This window comes from Sinocyclocheilus rhinocerous, unplaced genomic scaffold, assembly GCF_001515625.1.
Source record: "Sinocyclocheilus rhinocerous isolate Xijiao unplaced genomic scaffold, SAMN03320098_v1.1 scaffold502, whole genome shotgun sequence".
NCBI classification, from domain to species: domain Eukaryota; kingdom Metazoa; phylum Chordata; class Actinopteri; order Cypriniformes; family Cyprinidae; genus Sinocyclocheilus; species Sinocyclocheilus rhinocerous.
The window spans coordinates 569,617-595,194 of NW_015641028.1; the positions used below are offsets into that span (position 1 = coordinate 569,617).

Below are 25,578 nucleotides of genomic sequence, written 5' to 3' on the forward strand. Positions count from 1 at the left end.
TGGTGTTCTCTGTGTTTCCCACTTTTTCATCGTACCCTTAAAATGGCTTTGATCCTTCCAGATGTGTTATAAAAAAATCTTCTTTTCCCATAAGGTTTTAATTACTGTTATTTGCTGACACAAGCGGCAGTCTGATGGTAAGCGTTGAGGGCTTCGTTTCTTTCTCCTGTTCTTCTCTTTGATCCCAATTCCCCCACCCCTTGTTTTCCCTCTCTTCATCACGTGCCGATTACAGGTGTGGCCGTGTGAGCGGATGCTGCCATGGGAGTGCGTGGATGTCTGGTTGTGTGAAGGTGAGGGCAGGCTCATTATCCGATCAGGCTTGTGTAGGCCGAAGCAACCAGCCAATTAGCTGTTGGTTTGTGCTCCTGGAGAAGAGCTCCGGTAGCGTCTGTGGCCTGCTCTTCTGCAGAACTGTTCGTTAGGAAGAGATCATGCCTTGTTTCTATCATAGTGGAAGTAATTGCGTTGTTTTTGTGGTGACGTGTGAAGCACCGACACACGTTTAGCACGTATGTTATCGGATAATTGGTGGATGAATTCCCAGTGCGACATGCATGGACACATCAATGGACCTGGATTTTGGACACAGCTTTTTAAGTTTAGCATTAGCTAGGTTGTTTTTCTTGAAGATCTTTCCACATGACTCATGTTAGCGTTGGCCAGTGTATTGAACTCTGCTTCAGCTTTACCCTGCAGTGCTGGTCAAGTGATTTCAACTTTGACCTTGCTTGCAGCTGACCTTTCTAAGTGCATCCAATTTGCATGACGAATCTATCTTTCCAACCCATATCTATGATTTATGCCTTGTGTATTTTGGAGTACAATGAAACAAAAGTTTAAAAACTTTCAGACTTTATGAAGAGAACTTGAATCCCTCAGTTTCTTTTTTGTTCTTTCCAGTCATTGTTCCTCAGTTCCTGAACTGATTTAAATTCAACAATAAGGTTTTGTGAATCACATTTGATGAGTCCTATTTTCTTTCTGCTGTGTATCTAAGCAGTCACAAGGATTTTTTTTTGTTATAATCTCAAATGTTTTCACAGTTTACTGTTACATTGGCCTCTGTGTTTGATCTAGACGTCTAGAGTCCACAGTGATTTGGATACCTGGCTGCTGTTGGCTATGTCGATGTGTGAATGGCAGATTTTGGGGGGTTTTGGCAGGTGCCATTGCCATTACTGTGTATGTTTGGCTTAACCAACACTCTGTATTGAGAAGCACAGGTGTTAGACATGATGGTGTGGTCCTGGGGGGTGAGAATAGAGCTTGGAGTAGGAGGGTGGGGAGGCATCTGTGCGACCAGCAGGTTCCAGGATTAAATGTGTCCGTACAATCACACTTTTTTTTTTAACCCTGTAAATCAGGCCCGGGTAGAATTGGAGTGCTTGTAGTTTGTTACTGTGGCCTACAGATTAGCACAGGTGGACCAAAACTGTGTAGATGATATGAGTTTAAATTCAGATTCTACAAATAAAAGTTGTAAACATGCCAAAAATGCTTTAGTGCAGCAACATTTAATGTTGGTGGCTAAATTTAATCAGTTTTCTTCTTTTTGTTGTGATTAAAGCTTGAGGCTGTTAAGTGGAAGGTCATTGGTTCAATCCTACTTAAGCAGGTTCCAGGATGTACTGGGGAAGACTGGGATTTTGCTTAGTTAAACCTAATAAACATCATTTGCATCTTAAAAATATTAAGGCTGCCTGTAGATTAAAATAATGCATCGTAATTCTTTTGCTTTTTAACTTATAATTTATTCCTTTGTTGGCAAAGCTGAATTCTGAGCAGCCATTACGCCAGTCTTCAGTGTCACAATACAAATCATTCTAATATATCAGCAAAGAAATAAAAATCAAACACAAATCTGTGATAATTAAAGTAATTTTACAGTTACAGTTACATGGCAATTATGTAACTGTTTTCTTGTGTTGTCAGGTTTTTAGAATTAGCTGATTTTCATATATATACAGAATAATATGATAACTACGTAAATGCCCTTATTGGCATTTTTACAATATTGATGTTTATGTTAAATGATACTGTACTATAGGAGTAAAAAACACCTATATGGTTTGGTGCATAAATAAGACAAAATAAGATTCTGAAACACTGTTAAATGATTGACTGCTTCTTTCTATAAAGGATGCTTGAGGTTTAAAGGTGTGAACTTGTTCTTCTCACCATCACTTTTTTTTTTGTTTTGATGCTTTTCAAATTCTGCTGTGACTCATCTCCATTTTGACTTTCAATCATCTGTGCTCTACTTTGTAAAATGGCATATGCAGTGTGGCTCCATATATTCGATGATTACACTAAGACGAGACCTCATTTTATTCACACATTGTGTTGCTGTATGTGCCTGCGTGTTTCCGGGCATGACTAATTGAGATATATCATGTTTTTTAAGAGACCCAGTGAGTGTGTTTGGAGCCTGGTCTGGGTAGAACCCATAAAGACCTTAAACTCTTGGCAAATGCAGTCCTCAGATGTCCCACATCAAATATGAATCTCCATTGCAATTTCAAATGACTAAATGATTGAGTTTTTTTCAACACCGCTATAGCCATCCATTCAAATTTATTCTGATTGCTATTCCACTTCGGGTGAAGTGTTCAGAGTTTGTCCTCTCTGGTAGAGATAGTAGCTTCTCATCCATTTCCTTAGAGGGCCGTTTTATCTGTATTGCAGTTAAAATGAGCCGAGTGAGTCACCGCATGCACAAACCAAACAGAGACACCGTAAAGTGGCACCCGACACAGAATAGAGAAGCTGGCGTCTACCACAGTAGAGACTGTGACACAAAAGCTCACTAAAACTTACTGATAGTCAATCCTTTAATTAATCTGGCGTGTGGGCATGTGACGGCTTGTGGCTAGAGGGATACGGAGTGTCATTGTTCCGCTCTGCTTTAATTCGCAGAAATGGGCGTCCCTGTTCATGCAGTGGATCAGCAATAACATGATGTAGCCATTCTGTATCTTAATGAGAGCTGAGGCTGCTTGCCTTTGATGTCACTGCTGTATTTTATGAATGACAGTGAGTCTTATATAACTGCATTAGCTGCTCTCACCCAGCATACATAGACTCCTCAAGGAGGACAGTGATCTGGTACTGATAACAGGGCTGTAGAGCAAGTTTATGCACAGTTGCAAATTAGAAGGGAATTAAAAAACTTTTGGGCTTTTTTAATGTAAAATTTGACATTTCTCACTCTTAAATATTAGGAAGAAATTGCAATAAGGCATAAGCAATAAGGGGAAAAGACACTACTGTTCAGTAAATATTTGCTTTTATTAATCAAATTATTTGAACTAACAATTCTCCCAGCAGGTAAAATATTAATAAAACACTATGTGTAGGCTGTTGGTTGCATAGCAACTTGATACATTAATATAAACCATGTGGCCACAGGTGTACATTTTACAGCTTCAAATGCAGCAGAATGAAATCAGAATTTGAGTCAGAAATATCCTTTTTATAATTATAATGGAAGTAGGCACACTTGCTACTCAACACTAAATAGTGTAGGGCACCGTCTCTTTCACAGTCTTTCACTGAACTTCTTTCAGCACAGCTTTTTTAGCACTGCCGTCTTATGCTGGATAGAAGTGCGCATCTCATCTATCTTTCATAATCGCAGAGTTACTTAGATGCTCCCTCCCAGTCTTTGAGCTGCCTCGTTCGTTCTCTGACTTGTTTACTGCAAACATTTGTAGTTGATGTGTTATTAGGAGTTTCGAGAGTCTACTTTTTTTGTTTTAAAAATCTCTAATTTTCCCCATCTCTGTCTCCACAGCTTTCCCCCACGGACAAAAACCTGGAGTTTGACCGAGACTTTCGCATCCGCCATTATGCTGGAGATGTGGCGTAAGTGCACTCTCTGCTGTTTTGGACCATAAGCCCCAAATGCTGTAATTAAAAAGCACCATTAGTAACCCACAGAAGGCTTAACTAAGTGGAAAGAGATCTAGTTCTTCCCTTGGGCAAAGATTGGGTTTGAAAAGGTTTGGTAAATAAACATTTGAATGACGCAAGCGTATTAGTCACTCCGAATGATGTAAATGGCGGTTACCAAAACAAGTTGATTCCGAATGTGAATGCAGTTTCATATTCTCATTTCAGCGGTTTGCCAGATTGCAGGCTGTCAGTTATTTCCTAAAGTTCTGTGGGTGTAGTAGGTGTGATGTGACACCACATTGAAACGCCTTGTTGATGTTCAGGCTTCTTTGTTTGTGTGACAATGAGAGAAATGTGTAGAAGAACGATATCTAAAATTATATTCTCAATTCAGGAGCCAGAGCTCTCTCTGTGTCAGTTATAATACTGCTTGTCTTCAAGGAGACTTGAGCATTTACTATAACACTCATATTTCGATCAGTATTAAGTGAATGTAAACATTGTGTCTCTGTGTGTGGTTTCAAAAAAATTCATTTTTTTCGAGCTTCCCAATTAACCCAACAACAGCAACATGCACTCAACCAATTGCATTAGTGCGGGGGCGGGGCTAAATATTTATTGCCCAATAGAATGGAACAATGTCTGCCCACTTTTTCTTCTGCTTTTGTTCCGGAAGTATTTGTTCCATTAATTTTTCCAATAGGGTAAAACATGGTTAAAAATTATTATGAAAAAAATTGTTGAAATAATGCGGGCTGATGGCTGCAATAAAAGCATATACCATTGATTAACAACCTCGTATCTCACAGGTCTGCATGTAAAGATTTATAAGTTATTTCTCTATCATAAAAAAGAATGAGATTTTTACTTCTGGAACTAAAATTTTGGATTTGCAGATGGAGGGAGTGTTCAACGAAACCTGTTTAAAAACAATAATTAATTTAAAACTCTTTTTGTGTTGACATTGGCAAAGAAATTGCACAATTTACCTTTAAGTCTGAAATTTGCTATGTGCAGACTCTGTATATTTGTGTAATTCAGTCGTTGTGGTTGTGTGTTTTGTTTCAGTTATTCTGTTGTAGGCTTTATTGACAAGAACAAGGACACCTTGTTTCAGGACTTCAAGAGGTTACTTTACAACAGGTCAGTATTACCATAAAGTACATCCCTCCAGTCTTATTTGCATACCTGCCAGATGTCACACAACATCCGTGACTTTTATCTGTCCTTCTCCTTCTGTGTTTCACAGCTCAAACTCTGTGCTAAAGGCCATGTGGCCAGAGGGCAAGCTGAGCATCACAGAGGTCACCAAACGACCCCTGACTGCTGCCACTCTCTTCAAAAACTCCATGATATCTCTGGTGGAGAACTTGGCCAGCAAGGTGGGTGTGTTTGAAGCATTTTTGTGTAGACCCTATCTGATTTATAGGTGATTGAGGTCATTGAAATATAAAGAGTTTTTGCGATAATGACCAACGAATGCATATTATTGTGCTTTTTACAAGGCCAAATTTCCCAAATAAATACTCATGTGGATAATAAATATTTATTTCAGTTTATTTTTTTTAATGTGAGAAGAAATAGACAGCAAAGCTATGTAGGAAGTTGAGGTACCTGGAAAAATGGTCTAGTTTATTTATCAATATATGAATATAAAAAAGTATTTTCATGCAGAAGGCTGTGAATGTCCAATTGAGTCAAGTATTCCAGAGAACTATTTAATAGAGTGCAACTTCAAGTTCCAGAAGGAAAATTGTAAAAAATCTAAAGTGTTTTTTAACAATAGATTATATGCCTTTAAAGACAGAACTGCCGTGTTTGGTAATCAATGTCATATAATTTTGTTGAAGCCATCAGCATTATTTCAACTAATTTTATTAAATCATTTGCAAAGGGATTAAAGTTTTTGCCTTCACTAAAGCTGTTAAGTACCCAGTCTTGTACCTTTGTCTTTTTGTCCAATTTTCAAATACTTTTTTACTTAAAATTAAAGTTTTTAATGCGACTATCCTCGTAGCTGGTTGGTGTGGTCATTTAATAAAGATTTTTTTTTAAATCGCTATGAGAAAAATTATTCTGGAATCAAAGTCGTTAAAAAAGTCTGGGGCCACTGTTGCATTCTATAGATGCAATTACTCACAATCGCCCTCTGTTGGTTTATATAGGAGCCATACTACGTGCGTTGCATAAAGCCGAATGATGTTAAGTCACCGCTGCTGTTTGAACACGAGCGCTGCAAGCACCAAGTGGAGTACCTGGGCCTCCTGGAGAACGTCCGGGTGCGACGAGCTGGTTTTGCTAACCGACAAACCTACCCACGGTTCCTTCAGAGGTGAACTTCCTATGTTTTTCGTATTTGTATGGCCAACATGTGTCAATTTCAAAGCATTTTTTTGATAATTTATTTGTTTATTTTATGTTTCAAAAGTCTTTTTATTTGATGTTCATGATTTGACATTTGTGTATGGTTTCAGCTCATGAATTGCAACTCAATGCTCTGACAGCTTGTGTGAGACTGTTGCGTCTTTGGTTGCTAGTGACATCTGAAACTACAGATTGACCAATCAGATTGTGAAGATCTTATGCAACGTCTTTTGGTGTGAATGCTGTCATCCTCTGGAGTCCCTTCTTCACGAAGTGTCATAATTGCTAAAGGGTTTTATGTAACAATGACGTGCAAGAGTCTTTTTCAAAAGCCTTGAGAGCATACATTGTACTTTGTCTCTCAATATACAATGATTCTTGATATATAGGGACCAGAATCCTTGAGCAAAAACCTATAAGATATTCTCCTAAAGTCTCAGTTTTCTTTAAGATGAAGTGTCCTAAGTCTCTGAGGCCTCTGTATAGTGCTCAAAACAAATAGTTCCCTAAAGAAACTCTGAAACACACTTGCCACAAATCTGATGAGTTAATGAGATTCAACACCTGAGTTGACAAAATGTGTGTCGCTGAGAGGAAGTTAGACTGAAATTCTTCTAATTGAGAATGCAGTGTTAACAGCACTCACAGGAGGGATTTGTGTCTGCAGATGTGCATGGAATATAATGCACTACTTAGAGGCGAGATTGGACAAATGAGAATTTGATCCAAGGATTTGGTCTGGCCTCACATCACTCTTAAATAAGCACTCGTTGTGTTATATAATGCTTGTTACGAAATGGATAGTTCGGACTCTATATTCTGATTGGATGAGCCACACTTATAAATATATATATATATATATATATATATATATATATAATAATAAATGTATATGTTTATAAATAACAATATGTGAGGTATTGCTCTATCCTTAAAACGTTCTTCTTTCCTTTTCATTTTTTAGGTATAAGATGATCTCCGAGTTCACCTGGCCCAACCACGACCTGCCATCTGATAAGGAGGCGGTGAAACGTCTATTGCAGGGTTGTGGGTTCGAACACGACGTGGCCTACGGCAAGACCAAAGTGTTCATTCGCACCCCTCGAACAATCTTCAGCCTGGAGGAGCAGAGAGCAGAGATGGTGAAGAGGATCGTCCTCTTTCTGCAGAAGGTTCGAGCTCAATACTTCAGACTTGTTATGTGTAGCTTAGGCTTTCTGTGTACTTGTATAAATATATACAGTGGCTATTTGGACACTTGAATGTCCTTGCATGGTATAACGAATATATCAGACCAGTGTCATTTATTTTACAAGAAAATAATACTTTTAAAGTGAAATATTTTGCAAAAAGAGGTATTTGTATCATGCATCTTTTAATTTAAAAAAAATGCACAAAGAAGTAAAGTTAGTTAGCTTTACTATCACTTGTTTAATATTTTGTTACCTATTGCAATGGCATGCAGACATTTTTAGTTCTGACTTAAGGGTCCAAATATACTTTTTGGGGACCATATAAATATATATGCATTTGAAAATCGAATGTCCTCCCACAAAGTGCAAGGCTCTTCATGCTTGCTCCTATGAATCATGATAACATTCTTAGACCTCAAGACTAACCTCAGCTAACCTTATCAAACCTCATTATACACTACCGTTCAAGAGCTTTGGGTCAGTAAGATTTTTTAAATGTTTTTGAAAGAAAATGTTGAACATTGAAAATGTTTCTATGCTCATGCATTTATTTGATTAAAATACAATAAAATAATAGTGAAATATAATTACAATTTAAAATAGCAATTTTCTATTTTCTATTTTTTTAAATATAAATCTTTTATATCAATTTATATGTATTTACTTACACTTTTGCTGAATTTAATACAGCTTGCTGAAGAAATGTATTTAAAATCTTACTGACCCCAATCTTTTGAACAGTAGTGTATGTGAAATTCCTCACAAAAATCACAATGGGCGACATCCAATTTTTCCATAATACATTCATCATATTTCATATGGTATTTGGCTGGTTTTCAAAAATTAAATCTGATCAGGAATTTCATTATGGCACACACTCATGCACTTACTTAATCAGCTTCGGAGACAGCAAGGTGCTATATCCGCACCACCCTACGTTCCTGTGATTCTTTGACACCATTACTTTTCAACAACAGACCTCACACCACAGCAGACTGAACAACAAGGCAACAATAGAACAATATGGCACCCAAATCCCACCACCTCACAGCATTTTTGTATTTTGTCTGTGTAAATACATAACACGCAGTACTTTGTGGCATTTTTAAAGGGACTTTTCTACCTTTATTTTTCCTCAGGAGCATGAGAATACTTTGAATGGCAGATTTATTGACTGCCAGTGTCATTTCACCGTCACACAAAATGATTGTGGGTTCTTCGTGTAAATTCCCCACTCTCGCTTTACTGTCTTCAGTGACTGACAGTTATTAGAAATCAAAGCATCTATTCTGTCAGCTCCTGTCTGCGCATGGAGTGTTTTTTTACCACTCTCCCGTTGCAAGATCTTATGCGCTATTTCAAAAGATGTTATCAGGGAGTACCCGTTATCGAGATGCTTTTAAACACGAACTGACATGATTTTCCATCACGCTTGTGTTCAATATCAAACTCTCAGTTCTAGGCTCAGTGTTTCTGTTTCATAGTCTCACTGGACTGCTACATTCATGAGCAGACACATATTAAAGTGTTTAATCTGTGCTCTTCCTGAATCAGAGATTGATTGTTTGATCTTTCGTATAGATTCAGAGCTGGATAAAGGTGTCGTCCCAACACAGGTTCATCTTGGGTTCCCTAAGGGGAAAAAAAATATTTATTTGTGGGAATGTTGTCAGTGTATTAATCACATTGTATACCTCCAGGCAATAACCGAGCGTCCCAGCAGAGCTGATATCACTTGTGTCGATCTTTTGTGAGTGACAGGCGCTAATGTGTTATTTTGCACAAAAAACAGCTTATGGTTGGCCCTAAACACTGAAACCATTCACATGTGTGTCTTAAGGTTTGGATCATCTTTCTTTCACGCACAATCCCTTTATCAGCATATGGCAGACTGGTTTGACTTGTGCCAAGTCTGCCAGTTTTGCCAACGGTTCCAACATTTGTGCCAAAGGCTCCCAGTGAAGCCAATTTAAAAATGCTACTGCTCTTCTCTATGAATCTCCTTGTTTGTAGGCCTTTGAGTTCTGCTTCCTCTTATTCTTTGTCTCTCATTTCTCAGTGCATAGCTTTCTCAAGCTCATAAACCAAAAGAACCCCCAATCCCCCAATCAATGCTCAGTTATTGTTCACCTCCCACTTTCTCCTCACTGATTTCCTGTCTGTCTCACCCCACCACTCCTTCACAGATTCCCAGCCATTTTTCTGTGCCATTGCCTTCGTCCGCCCCCTCACTCCACTGTCATTTCTAAGCCGTTACGCTTTAGCGCTTCTACCGTAGGTGATGAAAATACCCAGGATCCTCTGCTCTGCCAGCTAGCTCCTTTGGGCAGATGCAAGATGCCGTGCTGTCTCTCATTGCACGACCCTCTGTTCAGCTCATCAGCAAGATGTGGCTTTGAATGGAGGCAATTTGAAGCAAATCGGATCAGCTGTACAAAACACAAACATCGAGTGACTACATTATTCATGAATTTCCTCCCTTTTAATTCATATTTAATATGTTCAAGCCTCAGCATCCACATCGACCAGCCATGTTAGTTTTGGTTTCTGTTATGAGAGAAGCTCAATGTTTTTTTTATGGACGGAGTTAAATCCCATATCACTAATTTCTGAACAGATTTAAGACTACTTTCCAAACACAATGTGGATTTTATTGCATTTGCTGAGGCAAACAAATGCTCAATGCACAGAGATGTCAGACTCCCTTATAAATCTCCTATATTTTCTCCCATAAATCCTTTATGCCTCCTCTAGAATTGTTTGTTTTTGCTTAGATCTTCTCTGCAGCATCTTCTTCCTTTTGCTGTATCGGATTGCAGTGGTAAGCGAACACTATTTTACAGAAAAATGAAGCATCTTTTACTCAGCATGGTCAACTGGGGCTTTTTTCCATTTTTATACTTGTCATGTAAGTTTTTGTTAAATGTACGCCTGGTTTTGTGATGTACGATTGCAATATCCCCATTCTGATGGCTCAGGAGACAACAGTTAATGGGGATACGCCATCACTGGCAAAGTGGGAAATGGAAATGTACTGCATCTAATGAAGGTGCTTTACCATTCTGTCCTTGAAAAGAGCCGTTTCAGATGTGCTCAATGTCATTCATCTGGGCAAATAATAAAGGAATATATCAAAATATCTTTACAGTACTTTAGGACTACAAAGTAGCAATATTTTGTCTGAATTTTTAAATGGAGATTCACTCTGATTCATTGAATCAGTTGTTGACTCAAGAACAGCCACAATCGGACTAGTCAGATTTGCAAATAATGAATCATTGTGTGCAGTTAGTTCATTCACAAATTGGAACGTTGATTTCTTCATTTCAGAATATTGAGTAACTATATGGTTTTATAAAATGTAGTGGAGTAAAAAGTATGATATTATGCTTTGGAGTAAAGTGAAGTAAAAAGTTTCCCAGTTGGAAAAATAAAAAATTAAAATACTTTGCTTAACTTTAACTTAACTCAAATTAAGTATTGTCTTAAGCCAGTAAGCAGCCACCTAGCAATCACCCAGAAAACCTTCGAAACCACGCACATAACTACATGCTGCAAACATATAAGCAAATGCATAGCAGCACCCTAATTTCGCACCACTTTTATTCAGATAATATACAAATTTTGAGAAGTATTACAGCAGTCAAATGTAAAGCCAGTGACAGCTGCAAAAGGAGCCTTGCTGTTATTTGGCTGAGAAAGTGGCAGCACCCCAACATCTACCCCAGAAACACACACACACACACTAGTCCAACAATCTGCCAGAGGACACAGAGAAGATGGAAGCTTCCATCACCAAGTCAATGGTTTGCCAGGCACATGGTATTGATTTATGAAAATGGCTCCTTTCGTGTCTTCCTCCCCCACCGTCTCTTGGTGTTGTCTGTGGTTAGGATCTTTTGTGTATGCGTTTAACCCTGCCACATATCCTGACCGTGATTCTGTCCTGCCAGTGTGTGAAATTATGTGTGTTGAGGGATTGTGGGATTTGCCTGCCTGCCTCTCTGATTAATGATAAGTCACCTCACATTCTGTCAGCCATCTGTAATTGCCTTTTGACACCTGATGGCACATCTGAATAGATTCTGCTAGAATTTCTTTGTACCGTTTTCTGCAGGTGAGAGATTCAAACAGCATCTTTTTATTCATTTTTACATTTCACCTCAGTAAAGAAGCTGTTTGCACAGCAGTTACAGTCATTAAAATACGTAGATCTTATCCTATCACACTCGGTCTTTTTAATCAAATTTTTTTCGGCAGCCCTGAAAAGAAAATTAGGAAGAAAAAGTGCTAAACAATGGGATTTGACTGAAAGATTTAGGCTTTAATTATTTATTACATGAGACTTCTTTGTCTTAGCTTTCTCCACTTTGGCTTTGATGAGTATGGAAATCCGCTGCGGAGAGGTGGTATTGTGCTGGGTTTGTTAAACACTGATCAGACGAGCTGACTGGGGAGGGGGGCAGGTTGAGTTAAGGTCCTGTTATTGGCCTGATTTACCCACATTCCCCCGGGTGTTGTCTACTACCACTATACTCTCTAAAAACAAACACAGACCGTCTGTCCCCCCCACTGTTTTAAGCATTTCCAATGTCATCAGCATGGACAGTGTGAATGTGCGGTCGGCATCAACTCTCTAAATGAGCATAAACACAATTTGAACAGCTCAGGCTGATTTCACTGACATTCTGCTACATTGGTTGGGATTGCAATGGTACATAGATTTGTTGTTAGGAATATTTGTAATATTGGGTATTTATGGAAGCCTGTTTCTGCCACTGAATAAAAAAAAAAAAAAGGTAATTACGAATTTTTATCTCACAATTCTGACTTTTTTTCTCACAATTTCGACTTTACATCTTGCAATTCTGACTTTTTTTCTCAGAATTGTGAGATATAATCTTGCAATTATGAGAAATGAAGTCAGAATTGTGAGATATAAACTGGCAATTCAGATTTTTTTCTCAGAATTGTGAGATATAAACTCGCAATTCTGAGAAATTAAGTCAGAATTTTGTGATAAACTTGCAATGGACCCTTTTCACATTTCCGGGTTTCTCAGCAGCGGAAGTCATCACAGCATTGTGAAAAGGGTCCATTGCGAATTATAAAGTCAGAATTGTGAGTTATAAACTCACATTTCTGACAACATATCAGTCTTTTTTCTCCTCAGAGCTGGACTTTATAACTCGCAATTACGAGTTCATATCTCACAATTCTGAGAAAAAAGTCAGAATTGTGAGATATAAACTCGCAATTGCGAGAAAAATAGTCAGAATTGCGAGTTTATATCTCGCAATTCTGACTTTATTTCTCGCAATTGCGAGTTTATATCCCGCAATTCTGACTTTATACAGTATCTTGCAATTCTGACTTAATAACTCGCAATTGAGTTTATATCTCACAATACTGAGAAAAAAAGTTAGAATTGCAAGTTTATATGACGCAATTTTGAGAAAAAAAGCCAGAATTGCGAGATGTAAACTCGCAATTGCGAGAAAAAAAGTCAGATTTGTAAGATAAAAAGTCGCAATTACCTTTTAAAATTTTTATTCATTGGCAGAAACGGGCTTCCATAGGTATTTGCAACATTTATTTGTTAATTTCATATGATGAGAGATGTCTGCTGCATTACTCTGAAATTATAAATATTATAGTTTACCCTTAAAAATACATGGCTAAGTGTGCATTACACACAATGTATGAAGGGAGTTGTTTTTGCAACTCAATTTAAATTTACATGCATTTACTCACTGTACATGTCTTGTAGTCAAGAATTATTTCAGAATCATTTTCACACTCTTGAACAGAAACAGTCTAAAAACATCTGTTCAGATGTTTAGCCTGACAAAAACAATAGGTTATGCAATAAGCATTTTCTTTATTATGTAATATGTAAATACCTTTTAACATTAAAATTGCAAATTATCCTCAGCTTCATTTCTACCCACGTTAGAACAAAAAAAGGTAATTGTAGTTAAATCACATTTCAAAGTGTTTTAAACCCAAAATGCTAATCTGGGAAACATGCAGCATTGTAAAGATTTGAAATTGACCTTTCAACCTATATTTAGCAAAGCTAATTACCATTATGTACTTGATAGTACATTATAATTGATGCCTAATCAATAATATCAATAAGTTATTCTCTGAATTGCGCTACATTTCTTTCAGACTGATTGATTGGTTTGTGTTTAGAAATGACAAGTGTACATCATGTACATCACATTGGTTTGGTGATGTAGGACCTCTGGTTGCAGATTTGCTGAGTATGAATGTGGAGCCTTGCTGTTTCTTCACTCCTCTGCATTAGTCATACGGTTAAGTTACGTAATGGGTTCAGTCACAGTAGCACAGCAACTCAAAGGCAAGTTTTTCCTTGAGGTCAGTGCTAGCACACAGGCAAAGACTAGAGGCCATGTAGGGAGACTCGCCCACACTTCGGTGCTGATTTGTATTTTATTTTACACAGTATTTTAAACTGAATACAGTGTAATGCGTGCTTGAGGCATCTGTGGTGACAGTTCAGGTAACCAAAATCAGCATCCTCATGATATTTACAGTACGTTAAGACAGTTTTATGGAAAAGGATATTGGAATTTATGTCTTTGGACAACACTTCAAGTTTAACCACGTTTATGATGCCATATTTGCCAGACATAAGGCTCCTTTCACTTCTTCCCACCTGAGTCAATGTAAAGTGGGTTCAACATATGGTAGGGATTTTTACTGAATACTGAGCCACTCAAACAGCTCCCCAGAGGTCCATTATCATCTATTATTGATGTCTAAGACAGGCCTTACACCCTCGGAAATGCACTTTGGGTGCCACAGATCAGATTATATGTATCATTAGCTATATTCCTAGCTATATTCCACTCAGTCTAGCTAAAGGCCTATTACACACAGGAGCAGATGTGTTATATATGGCATCATGGTATACTGTATCTCTACCAGGGGTATTCTCATACACAAATAAACATCATAACATAACTATATTTAGACTTGAAGTAACGGAAATACTTGAAATGACATTATGCATCTGGTTGCAAGAAAAAAGGTAACCGTATTCAGTTACAGCTAAAAAATAGACTTTATCGGGTTATCGTACATTTTTGTACTTTGTACTTTTTTTCCTTTTTTTGTCTTATGTCTAAAATTTAAATGTATTAAATATTTTTTTCATGTCATATATATTTATTGTAATCCAAATAGCAATATTTTAGTCAAATAGAATTTAAATTTAGTCAAAAAATGTTATTTGTCAAAAATTTAAAAAGCAATTTCTGTGTAAAAATTTTTAATTTGCCTTGAGATAGTCCATATTGTTATATTTGGATAAGGTTACAATATTAATTATGATCTTTCACACTCTTTTTCTGTCACTCACAGGTGTGGCGTGGGACACTGGCCAGAATGCGTTACCGCCGCATGCGTGCCGCCCTCATCATCATCCGAGCATACAGAAGATACAAGGTTAAGTCGTACATCCGTGAGGTCAACCGACGCTTCAAAAACGTGCGTGGCATGAAGGATCACGGCAAACATGTGAAGTGGCCCACACCGCCTAAGGTCCTGCGCAAATTTGAGGAGGCACTGAGGAACATCTATAACAGGTCAGAGTTACAGAGGACAGGAAGTGGACAGGCTCACTGGTGCTCTGTGTGACTCATGGGGTAGTCATGTATGACTCCAGCTGTGCTGCAGTAATGTCAGCCGTATGGCGGGGGACACAGTCTGGCCTAATGTTACCATAAAAATGTAATGTCTCTGACTCACTCCCATGCTTTCAGCTCTTTATCATTGTTGGACAAGGAAATGTAATTTTTTTGCTATAGGCTTGTATATTTCTTGGGTCTTTAAGTAAGGAATGGCTCTCTTGCGTTCAACAGGGCTATTGTTGCTGCCTGAAGCACTTATTGATCTTTGGATCAAAGTCTTGTTGGAGATCTATTCACAAGAGCCTTAACACAGCTCTGACCCTGAAATAGATGTAGAAAACAACCCAAAAGTCAAAATAATATTACTGGTGTTTAGATTTCTAGTCACACAACTAATGTATGACATTTTTTGGCATTTTATGGCATTTAAAAAAAAAGTAAGCATTTTTTCAATACAAATTATATTATCAGCATAACAGCTTGAGTGAAACATCTACCTGAAGTTAACATGGATTTCATTTGGTTTGCCCCCTTTTACTTTAGTGCAAAAATGGCATGAAAAGCTAATAAATAATTAAATTGTGAAAATGTAAAATTACAATAAATAACAAATTAATACAATCAAAATAAAGACAAAAAGCACTAAAAAAACACTGCTAAAAATAAGTTATTATATATTTAAATATTTTTGTTTATATGCATGTTGTGTGAAAACTATTCCTTTAACTTACATCAGAGTCGTGAACATGCAAATATTTGTTAATTTATTGTTTTTGTTTTTTTCTTTCAGTGGGTATTCTCAGGGGTACTTTTTTTACCTAATTTTTTGGATAACGCTTTTTTGTTTACACTTTTTAAAACCAGAAACTTTCTGCTTATATTTAGGTTTAATTAACATTTTGAATCCTATATTACCAATGTGGTTTCAGTATATTTATGTGGACTTTTTAAGCTACTGTGTACATTACAATTCATGTTGCAGGCAATGGCTTTGTGTTTATGATATTTATTTAAATATATTTTAGATGGTGGGCCTGGACGCTCATTAAAGACCTGTCTCCAGAGGAGATAGTGCAGATCAGGGCTAAAGTGGCCACATTAGAGTGTCTGAAGGGGCAGAGAGCAGATCTCGGCCTGCAGAAAGCCTGGGAGGGCAACTACCTGGTTAGTGTTTAAAACCGTCTGGTTTGAAATAAATTATGATACATTTAGTTTACATTGTTTAACACAACATTTTTTTCTATTCTTAGAAAAAGGACAGTCCTGGGACAGCGTCTTCCTTTACTCTTGTTTCCAGTGATCTGCAGAGGAAAGATAAGTTCATGAGAGTCCTCTTCTCCTGCAATGTCCGCAAAGTATGTCCTTCATAATATTCGGTTGAGTCCTCTCTGACTGACAGTTACGTGAATCATTGCTGCAATATTAGATGTTTGCTTGGCATGTAATGTTAACCTATGCAATATTTTTGTCTCAACAGATCAATCGCTTCAATAAAGCAGAGGATCGAGCATTGCTCATCACTGATCGCCACCTCTACAAAATGGACCCCGTCAAGCAGTACAAGCCCATGAAGAGCATCCCACTCTATAATGTAAATATCTACCTTTTTGATATCATAAGTTGCATTCACACAGCAGCAGAATATAATTGTCAGTCATATTTGGAGTGCAAATGCAGTTTGGTGTTTAAAGAGTACGGTGGCCGAGAAGTGCTAAACAAATCACAATTCTGAAAACAAAATAACAAATTACAAACGCAAATGCAAAAGTCACATCCACTTTTAACTAAATGTAAATAGACACCCCCGTATTTTTTATTCCATAGTAAGGGCAATTCATACAATACATTTAAACTGAGCTACTTTAATACCATCTCCGAACTTTCTACCACGACTCTGCTGTTCTTCGGCTGGTTCTTCCCTGTGTACGTTGATTGACAGATGTCTCGTCCAGTCAGCGGTGAGTAATCCCAAACCAATGGCGCTGTCTCAAACTATACCTACCTCTTCCGGTTTGTCTGATTTGTCGTTGTGTTTTCTGACTTGTTATTTTGTTTTCGAATTTGTCATTGTGTTTTCTGACTTGTTATAATGTTTTCTGAATTGTTGTTGTGCTTTCTGAATTGTTATTTTGTTTTTTAGACTTGCACTTGCGTTTGTAATTTGTTATTTTGTTTTCAGAATTGTGATTTGTTTAGCACTTCTCGGCCACCGTAAAAGAGAGTGACTATCATATTCTTCAATTCCAGAAGTCACAACTGAATTTTAAGAACGGTTGTAATCAAGAATTTATTTGGTGATTATTCAGATTGTAGTATTGTAATACAGTTATTTCAGATATTTTCCTCATAGTTAAATCAAACTGGATTCTGTTTATATCCTTCCAGGGTTGATAAAGTCTATTTTTTTTTTGTTGTAAACCTGAAACATTTCATCCTGTGCTAAAGCTGGTAGAACATCTAGTCTTTTCATTCATGGTCACTTTACATAACATAGCTTTACATTAAATTATTTTTCCATTTTGCTTGAAACGGCAGTTTTTTTTTACTTTCTACTCATGTATTACTAAAATGTAAGTCTTTACTGTCACTTTTGATTAATATATTGCATCGTTGCAGCATAGAAGTATTAAATTCTTTCACAAAAATAACTTACTTTTGAACTGCAGTGTAGGTTGTTTTTTATATAAATAATTAAGTTAACACTTTATTAAAAGGGGCAATTCTAACTATTAACTAGTTGCTTATTAGCATGCCTATTATTAACATATTGACTGTTTATTAGTACTTATAAAGCACATATTCTGCATGATCATAGTCTATATCCTTAATCTTACCCAATACCTAAACTTAACAACTACCTTACTGACTATTAATAAGCAGTAATTAGGAGTTTATTAAGGCAAAAGTCATAGTTAATATTTAGTTAATAGTGAGAACTGGACCTTAAAATAAAGCGTGACCATAATTATTCTAATTTAACTCTAGTAGAGGGAGAAGTGAGTTATGAAAGTGACTCAAAATGAAATTTATTGACATGGTTTAATTTCTTCATCCAACAGAATCATTAAAGGGTTTTATTGCTATGTACAGTGGGTTGAATAAGAAATAGCCTATGTAAGTAAATCTCTGATTGCTTTCTGAATGCTGGAAAAGAGTAGTAAACATCTCTTGATTTGGGGAAGGTCAATGCCCAGCTGAACCTCTCCTGCCAATCACATTTATTTATTGCTCCAGTGTCACAGAACGCACAGGTCAGGGAAATGGATAAAATGATTTATGTGACAGCTAACACCTAATAAGACAAAAGGATATCAAGGACACTGATTGCATTATTAAATGGTTGGGCTGGAACCGTGTCATAGAAAAAAAACATTACTTAGATATTATCCCAAAAAAAAAAAAAAAAACACCATGTTATCTCCTCCCCCCCAAACAATCCACTCTGCAACTCTGCTACGCTCCTGGTTGGGAACCACTGCCTTATAGTTCACAAAATCCCACTGCATGATTCTTACATAATGAATCTTTGATTAAACAGCAGGAACAATACAATTCCTTCAATCACATCCGAACACAGGAAGTCAATGGTAATGTGACTCATTCCCTACCGATTAGAGAGACCAGGGGTGCCTGATCCATATTTCCACTAGCATTATGTGCATATCAGGATATCACAACCTGTTCTGGCCTGGTCATCAGTGTCATGTTTGACTCTTCACATTTGTCTTTCGTAACTGTTCTTTAAATATTTACTCATAAGTGACAAATTGCTCATATCCAGCATTTCATAATGACTGTATTATCATTTGGTCCTAATTTGGTCACACCAGCTGTCGCATCCTGCATCTTTTATTCTGTGAGACCACCACCAAGATCTTAGATGTGGTAGAGATGGTTTCCATCCAGCCAAGCTTTATTTTAAGATAAATGAGGGTGAGATAATTGGTATTGACAGTGTGGGCAACTCTGCTACGCTCCTCCTCCTTCATCGGTCTCCTTCTCCACCGTTGTCATGCCAACATCCCAGGGGATGGGGTTGTCATGGTGACTGAGCGGGAGGGGAGATCAGCTGATGTATCGTTCCGGCATGTGCACAAATTTGCCTCCTCGGTGTGTTCCTTCTGCTTGGGCTTGTGTGTGTCTTCACACTTCTGTAGGCTTTCTTTGTTTTCATCGCTTCTCTCCTGTTGAAGTCTCTATTTTCTCTTCATATATCTCTTTATGTTCACTTTATTTTCCTGAATGCTGTTTGTTTGGGTCATTTATCTCGGCATGATAATGAGAAATTATAATAAAATTATTACTATATAAAGGGAAGAATATAATGTACCTTATTGCAGTGGTTCCCAATCTAAGCACCCCCCCCCCATATATATATATATATATATATATGCAATAATGACATTGATTTTTTTACTTAGAAATGCACATTTGATTTAACAGTAGTAGAAGCTTAAGTAAGGTGCAGAAATGTTCATTATCAAAAACTGTAACAGTACAAACTGTAAAAATTGTAACAACCTCATTTTTATATGGTGAAATTAAATTATTCTGACTGTTTGAGTTTTATTCAAATTAACCATTGCTCTTCCATAGTAGCTTACATATTTGAATCATGATAACCAGGGTTAAAACCACACATATTAGCACCTCAAAACCATGGTAAAAATGCAACTATATGGTTTCTAGGTATTTGTATGAAAAAATAAATGTCTTCTAAATACATTTAGTATGCACAAACGCTATAGCTTAATCACAAAAATACTGTAATTATATTCCATTACTCCTTTAATAGATATGCATTAATAATATAATAAAATTCTATATGAATATCCCACATTTCTGACACAATACAATGGTGTCATTAGTGTTGCTACAGTGAATCCATGGAAAATTATGGCGATTTGTAGATTGAAAATCCTTCTGACTGTATTGTTGCGCACAGTGTTTCATCTGGCTTGAAACTAAATCACCGAGTCATTTGTGTTCTTGCACTTCACACTGGATCTCACAGTGTTGTTTAGTGCTTGCGTGACTGAGACTCACCAGCGAGTGAATGCATCTGCTCTTGTAAACTCATGCTGCGCTGTCGTTTGAACTTCAAGCCGAGCGGATAAAAGCTGTGTGTCACGGTTCAAATGTATAGCGCTGTTTCATGGCACTTTTGGCGCATAAACATTAAATAGAACATTTATTGAACTCTTGTTATCGTTTTATCGAGGAAAATTATACCACAATAATTATCGTTATCGTTTTACTGCCTAGCCCCCAAGAAAACTGATCCATGGGGGATTTATTTCCCCCTAGCTGTTTTACCCTAGCCCAGACTGTGTTCGTTGAACCCTAAACCTAGAGATAAAGAAGATGAAAGACAAAGAAATTTTACCTCAAGGAAACTGCATCACATTTTCAAGTGTTTCATCTTGATAAGAGCACTTGTGTATGGAGGTTTGCTATTGTTTTTGGGTCAAATATGGATATCTGGAAGTCTAGTTTTAAAATGAGGTCTTGGAAATTTAATCTGTTTATTCATGTTAGTTTCAGATATTTTTGAAGAAAGAAATTGTCAAGTGACGACCATGAAAATGTAATGCTCAAGACTAAACAAACAGCCTAATAATTTTTTACAGAAATCTTTTCAAACCTAAAAAAATCATACATTTTTGAATTATGAGTGTTTTCTTGTACTGTATTTGTTTTCCCATTTCCATTGACTATTTATTGATTTTTCTTTTCTTTTCTTTTTTTTAAGAGACTTGCTAGCCAGTCTCTGTAGGGGTCCTTTCTATCTTTGCCTGTGTTATGTTTTTCTTGTTGAATTGCAACATTTATTATTATTTTTTTATTCAATCATTCATTCATTCATTCATCCGTTTTGAAAATGAAATTTAATTTATATATTGAAAGAAATATAAACATAGTTGAGGTGTATTGAAGTTGAGGTGTATTGAATTATTTGTCTGCATGACTAGCATTTTAAATGCATTTTTGCATATAATATAAATAAAATAACCTCATTGGCCTATGCAGTCTGTTCTGACACCTAGTTGAATTAAAACTCAAGGTCCCGAACCACCACAATCAAACATCTAATAACCCATCATGACCCCCATGTTTATTTATTGTTTGAACAGTGTTTTTATTGTTAACTAAACTAAAACTTTTTTGTTGATTAAAATAAAGCTGAAATAAAATAAAACATTAGATAAAAAATTTAAACAAATACAAATTTGAAAATATTTCCTAACTAAAATAAAATTTCAGTTTCAGTTGACATTCTAAAATTATTCAAATTAAACAGAAATAAAAAGAAATTAAAGCTGAATAGAAATAAAAACATAATAAAAAATACAAAAGTACAAAAAATTACTAAAACTTAAAGTAAAATTAAAACTGAAAATATAAACATTTACGGTAATTTAAAATATTAATAAATAGTATATAAATTTATACTAAAATACAACTGGTTCTGAAGGTCGTCTGTGCTGGAAGTAGTGTCTCACCTTTTTTATTGTTACACAGTAAATTATGATTTGGTCCCACACCTTAATGTACCAACAGATGTGTAATGTTTCCTGCGAGTGCACCTTCAAAACCCAGGGCCCTTGGTCGCAGCTTCATGATAATGAGAACTAAATTATGGCAGAGCTTATTAGTGCATGCTGGCCTGCTGTGTGTCTGTATGAGTGCTGTTTTAACTCGCATCGCCCTTTCTTTCTGTCTCAGGTGACCGGAGTGAGCATTTCCCCTGGGAAAGACCAGCTGGTCGTCTTCCACACCAAAGACAACCGGGACCTAATCGTGTGCCTGCAGGGCATGGTGCCAGCGGGGGACAGCCGCATCGGAGAGCTGGTTGGGACCCTGTTCAGCCACTTCAAAAGGTGACACCGACAGGGGGCGCTCCTGAGAGCGATTTGGGAGAGATAGCAGGACTCTGGGGACGGGGCCAGGGTACATAAGGCTAAGAGTGCCAACCATGATAATTCAACCACTCTCTTGTCTGCAGTGCCAGTTCAGGGCGTTTAAGGACAGAGCAGCCAGCTTAGCCCTGTCGGATTGGTACCCCCTATGGCTTTTTATGAAGCGGGAGAACATTTTGTGTCTTCTAGATTTGAGAGCTACTTTAAGCTCCCTAGAATCAGCCAAATGATTGCACAAGAGCTGAGCATGGTACAGAGAGGAGATATAATATGTTCTGCTTGATGTTTGCTAAATTATGCCCTGGTGTGTCATACTGTGATGGCTGAGGGGTTACACCTACTGAAATCGATGGGCGGTAGACACTATAACAGGCCGTTTGATGATTTTGTATGGCTTATGAATCAGAAAAATGAGATGGACTCTAAAGGTTATCTGAGGGTATGTAAAGTGTGTGTCTGTCTGTGTACTGAGATTAGAGGAAAGCACAGAGATACGGGTAAGATGAGGGCAGTCTGAATGAAAGTTTCCAATTTGTGTGTCTGTTTGTTTTTATAACTAAATGAGCCTGGCTGACAGGGCCGATTATTATTTAAAACACAAACACACCATAGTAAGGTTCACTCAGTGTCCCTAAAAATCCACACCACAACCACACCTTTTAAGGGGTGCGACCATTAAAAAAATGCACAGTAATCCAGTTAATGAACTTTCAATTTTATATCTATTGATTTTGCCATTATTTAGCAATTTTTTTATATTTATTCATTTCTGTAATTATATTATTTTATTTTTGTATTTATTTTTATATTTTAACTCGCCTATAGTTAATTTCCACTTTAGTCTCTATATTCAAGTTGGTCAAACCAGATCAATAAGTATACAACTGTTCAAAATGTTGTCATTAAGATTTTTTAAAATCTTTTTGAACGAAGTCTCTTACGCTCGCCAAAGCTGCATGTATTTGTTGTATTTATTATTAAAATACAGTTAAAATAGTTATATTATGAAATATTATTATAAATAACAGTTTTAATATATTAAAAAATTTAATTTATTCCTGTGATAGCAAGGCTGAATTTTAAGCAGCCTTTACTCTAGTCTTCAGTGTCAGATGATTATTCAGAAATCATTCTGATATGCTGATTTGGTGCTTAAGAAACATATTTCTTTTTATTATTAAAACAGTTGTGCTGCTCTATGTTTTTGTGGATACTGTGATACATGTCAGGATTTTTTAATGAATGGAATCTTCAAAAGAACAGCATTTATTTGAAACTGAAATCTCTCATAACATTGTTTTTACTCTCCTTTTTGATCAATTTAATGCAAATCTGCTGAATGAAATCAATTTCTTACTTAAAAAAAAAAGTACTAGAAGTACATACAGAACACTATGTCAGTTTCATCCAGAATGTATGTGCATTAGCCTTGTGGCTCCAAAATACAGAGGTGATGCTCAACGTGTATTTAATCCTTCAAATATTTGAGTAAGCATTGTAGTGTGTTCTAGGCCATACAGATGAAGACTGTAGTTCGACTACAAAAACAGCTGCACATGTAAATGTACTGAGTTATATTGACTTGCCTTAAAAGGATGCTTCACTGCTTTTTCTGTAAATAAAGCCCCTGTGTCCCCCGAGCGGAGTGTTTTTTTAGAAAACACCTTGCTAACGTTTCGCTGCTAATGACCTGCAGCCGTAAGCTCTCTCTGGATCCATCCATCAGCATGATCCATTTGCCGAACAAAAGGCCAGGCTCTGAGGCTGCTGTATTCTGCTGCTTTCCTCTCCCTGTAGATCTGTACTTAACCTTTATCTCTCCTCTGCTGTCCTGCACAGCAGCCTGAGCACTAGCCACCGCAGAGAGAATGTTCCTTCCTCTCTCAGTTCACTTCCTATTGCGATTTCAACAGTGACGCCTAGGAAAGAGTTTGTATAGTAGCTTTTGAGAGTTAGTACAAAAATCGTCTGTTTAAATCATTTTCAATTAAACTGACCCTATCACAATTATGCATGATGTTGCTGTTAAGTGAGTTTGGATCTTTGGCCACATTTTGCTGAGGTTTGACACTGAACTGGTTTGACTTTTCTGCCAGAGTGGCTTTACGGGAAAACTGCAGACATAACTGTTTCTCCTGTGCTATGAATAGATCGGAAGAGCATCCCATGTATTGAAAATCAGTCTGACTGGCACAGTCTGTGCCATATGCGAGTAAAATTGTAACCCTCTTATCTGCATTAAGAATGTTGTCAACAAAGTCTCTGATAACTCATTCGGCTGTACGTAAATAGAGAGGATTATTTCTCTAAGTGCCCACTTTCTCTCTCAACATTTTTATTTTTCTCTGAAACTTGCTTTGTGTTTATCCTATACCATCATTCATCATATCTCACTGTTTGTGACAGCATAAATATAGAAAATCATAATCATAAATGTAGATTGCCACAAATGTTGAATAAAATAGTCTTTTTATTTATTACTATTAGGGCTGTGCATTCGATTTTTTGCACAGCCCTAATTACTATTTAGTTTTAATTAATTTTTATTTCAGCTTTAGTTTTAGTGTCCAGTTTTAGTTTCTGTTTATTTACAGTTCCAGTAATTTTAGTGCTTTAGCTGAAACTGGCAACATTTCTAATTTTCAGTTTAAGGGCCAGTTTTACTAAACAGAGCAAATTAGCGCGAGAGCGCAATTCCAAAACAGTGCCGATGGGTGTGGAAATTTCTGCAGGTGATTTACTAACAACGCGCAAATTAAAGAACACAGACGCAACATCTCATTTACATATCGACCAATGCAATATACCAAGCGCAGTGCAAATTAGCATAGTCACGAATAAACAATAAAGAAATAAATGAGCCACATACCGCTGAAAAGAACCGGAGGCCAAAAAATTAAGAGTTGCAAGAGGTTTTGATAGAGCTAGTATTGCGTGACTCCTAGTTGAGGGTTCCAAGTCATCTTTTATTTTCTGAAGCAAATTAAAAATAACATGGCTTGGCAAACGATATGTTCGGATAATGTGTTCTTTCCAAATAAATTAATACATGTGAAAAATTCTCTCCCTTCTACCACGCGCTCTCTGTTCTCTGCGGTGCCTTCTCCTAGCAACAATAATTGCAGCCATTTTAAACGCAAAATAGTTTAAGACATGCTTTTTTTGTGTGTTAAAGGGGTCATATGACGTTGCTAAAAAAGAACATTATTTTGTGTATTTGGTGTAATGAAATGTGTTTATGCGGTTTAAGGTTAAAAAAACACATTATTTTCCACATACTGTACATTATTGTTTCTCCTCTATGCCCAGCCTTTCTGAAACGCGTCGATTGCGTGCGTTGTGATATTCCGAATACCTCAAGCGTGTGACAGAAATGTTACGCCCCTTACCAATCACACACGTCTCATTCGTTCCGGTTAAATAGTGCTTGTAGTGCGCATTATAGTCATTCCCGCAGGTTTTGCGCTTATACCAAACGCGTGCGCACCACCACTGATCTATATTAGTGGAGCGCACAATCCGCGCTCAGTCTCAAACAGCTTG

At 36.9% G+C, this 25,578-nt stretch overlaps 1 protein-coding gene across 1 annotated transcript in view; it reads left to right on the forward strand.

Annotated features, from left to right (window-relative positions):
- LOC107754110 (unconventional myosin-Id-like) overlaps window positions 1-25,578 on the forward strand; it is a 77,771-nt gene that overhangs the window by 29,229 nt on the left and 22,964 nt on the right. The window contains exons 12-21 of the mRNA XM_016570431.1: window positions 3,797-3,867; window positions 4,966-5,040; window positions 5,147-5,279; window positions 6,063-6,229; window positions 7,226-7,433; window positions 14,847-15,070; window positions 16,141-16,279; window positions 16,366-16,470; window positions 16,593-16,706; window positions 21,842-21,996. Coding sequence (XP_016425917.1) covers window positions 3,797-3,867; window positions 4,966-5,040; window positions 5,147-5,279; window positions 6,063-6,229; window positions 7,226-7,433; window positions 14,847-15,070; window positions 16,141-16,279; window positions 16,366-16,470; window positions 16,593-16,706; window positions 21,842-21,996 — 1,391 coding nt within the window. The remainder of the gene's footprint in view (window positions 1-3,796; window positions 3,868-4,965; window positions 5,041-5,146; window positions 5,280-6,062; window positions 6,230-7,225; window positions 7,434-14,846; window positions 15,071-16,140; window positions 16,280-16,365; window positions 16,471-16,592; window positions 16,707-21,841; window positions 21,997-25,578) is intronic.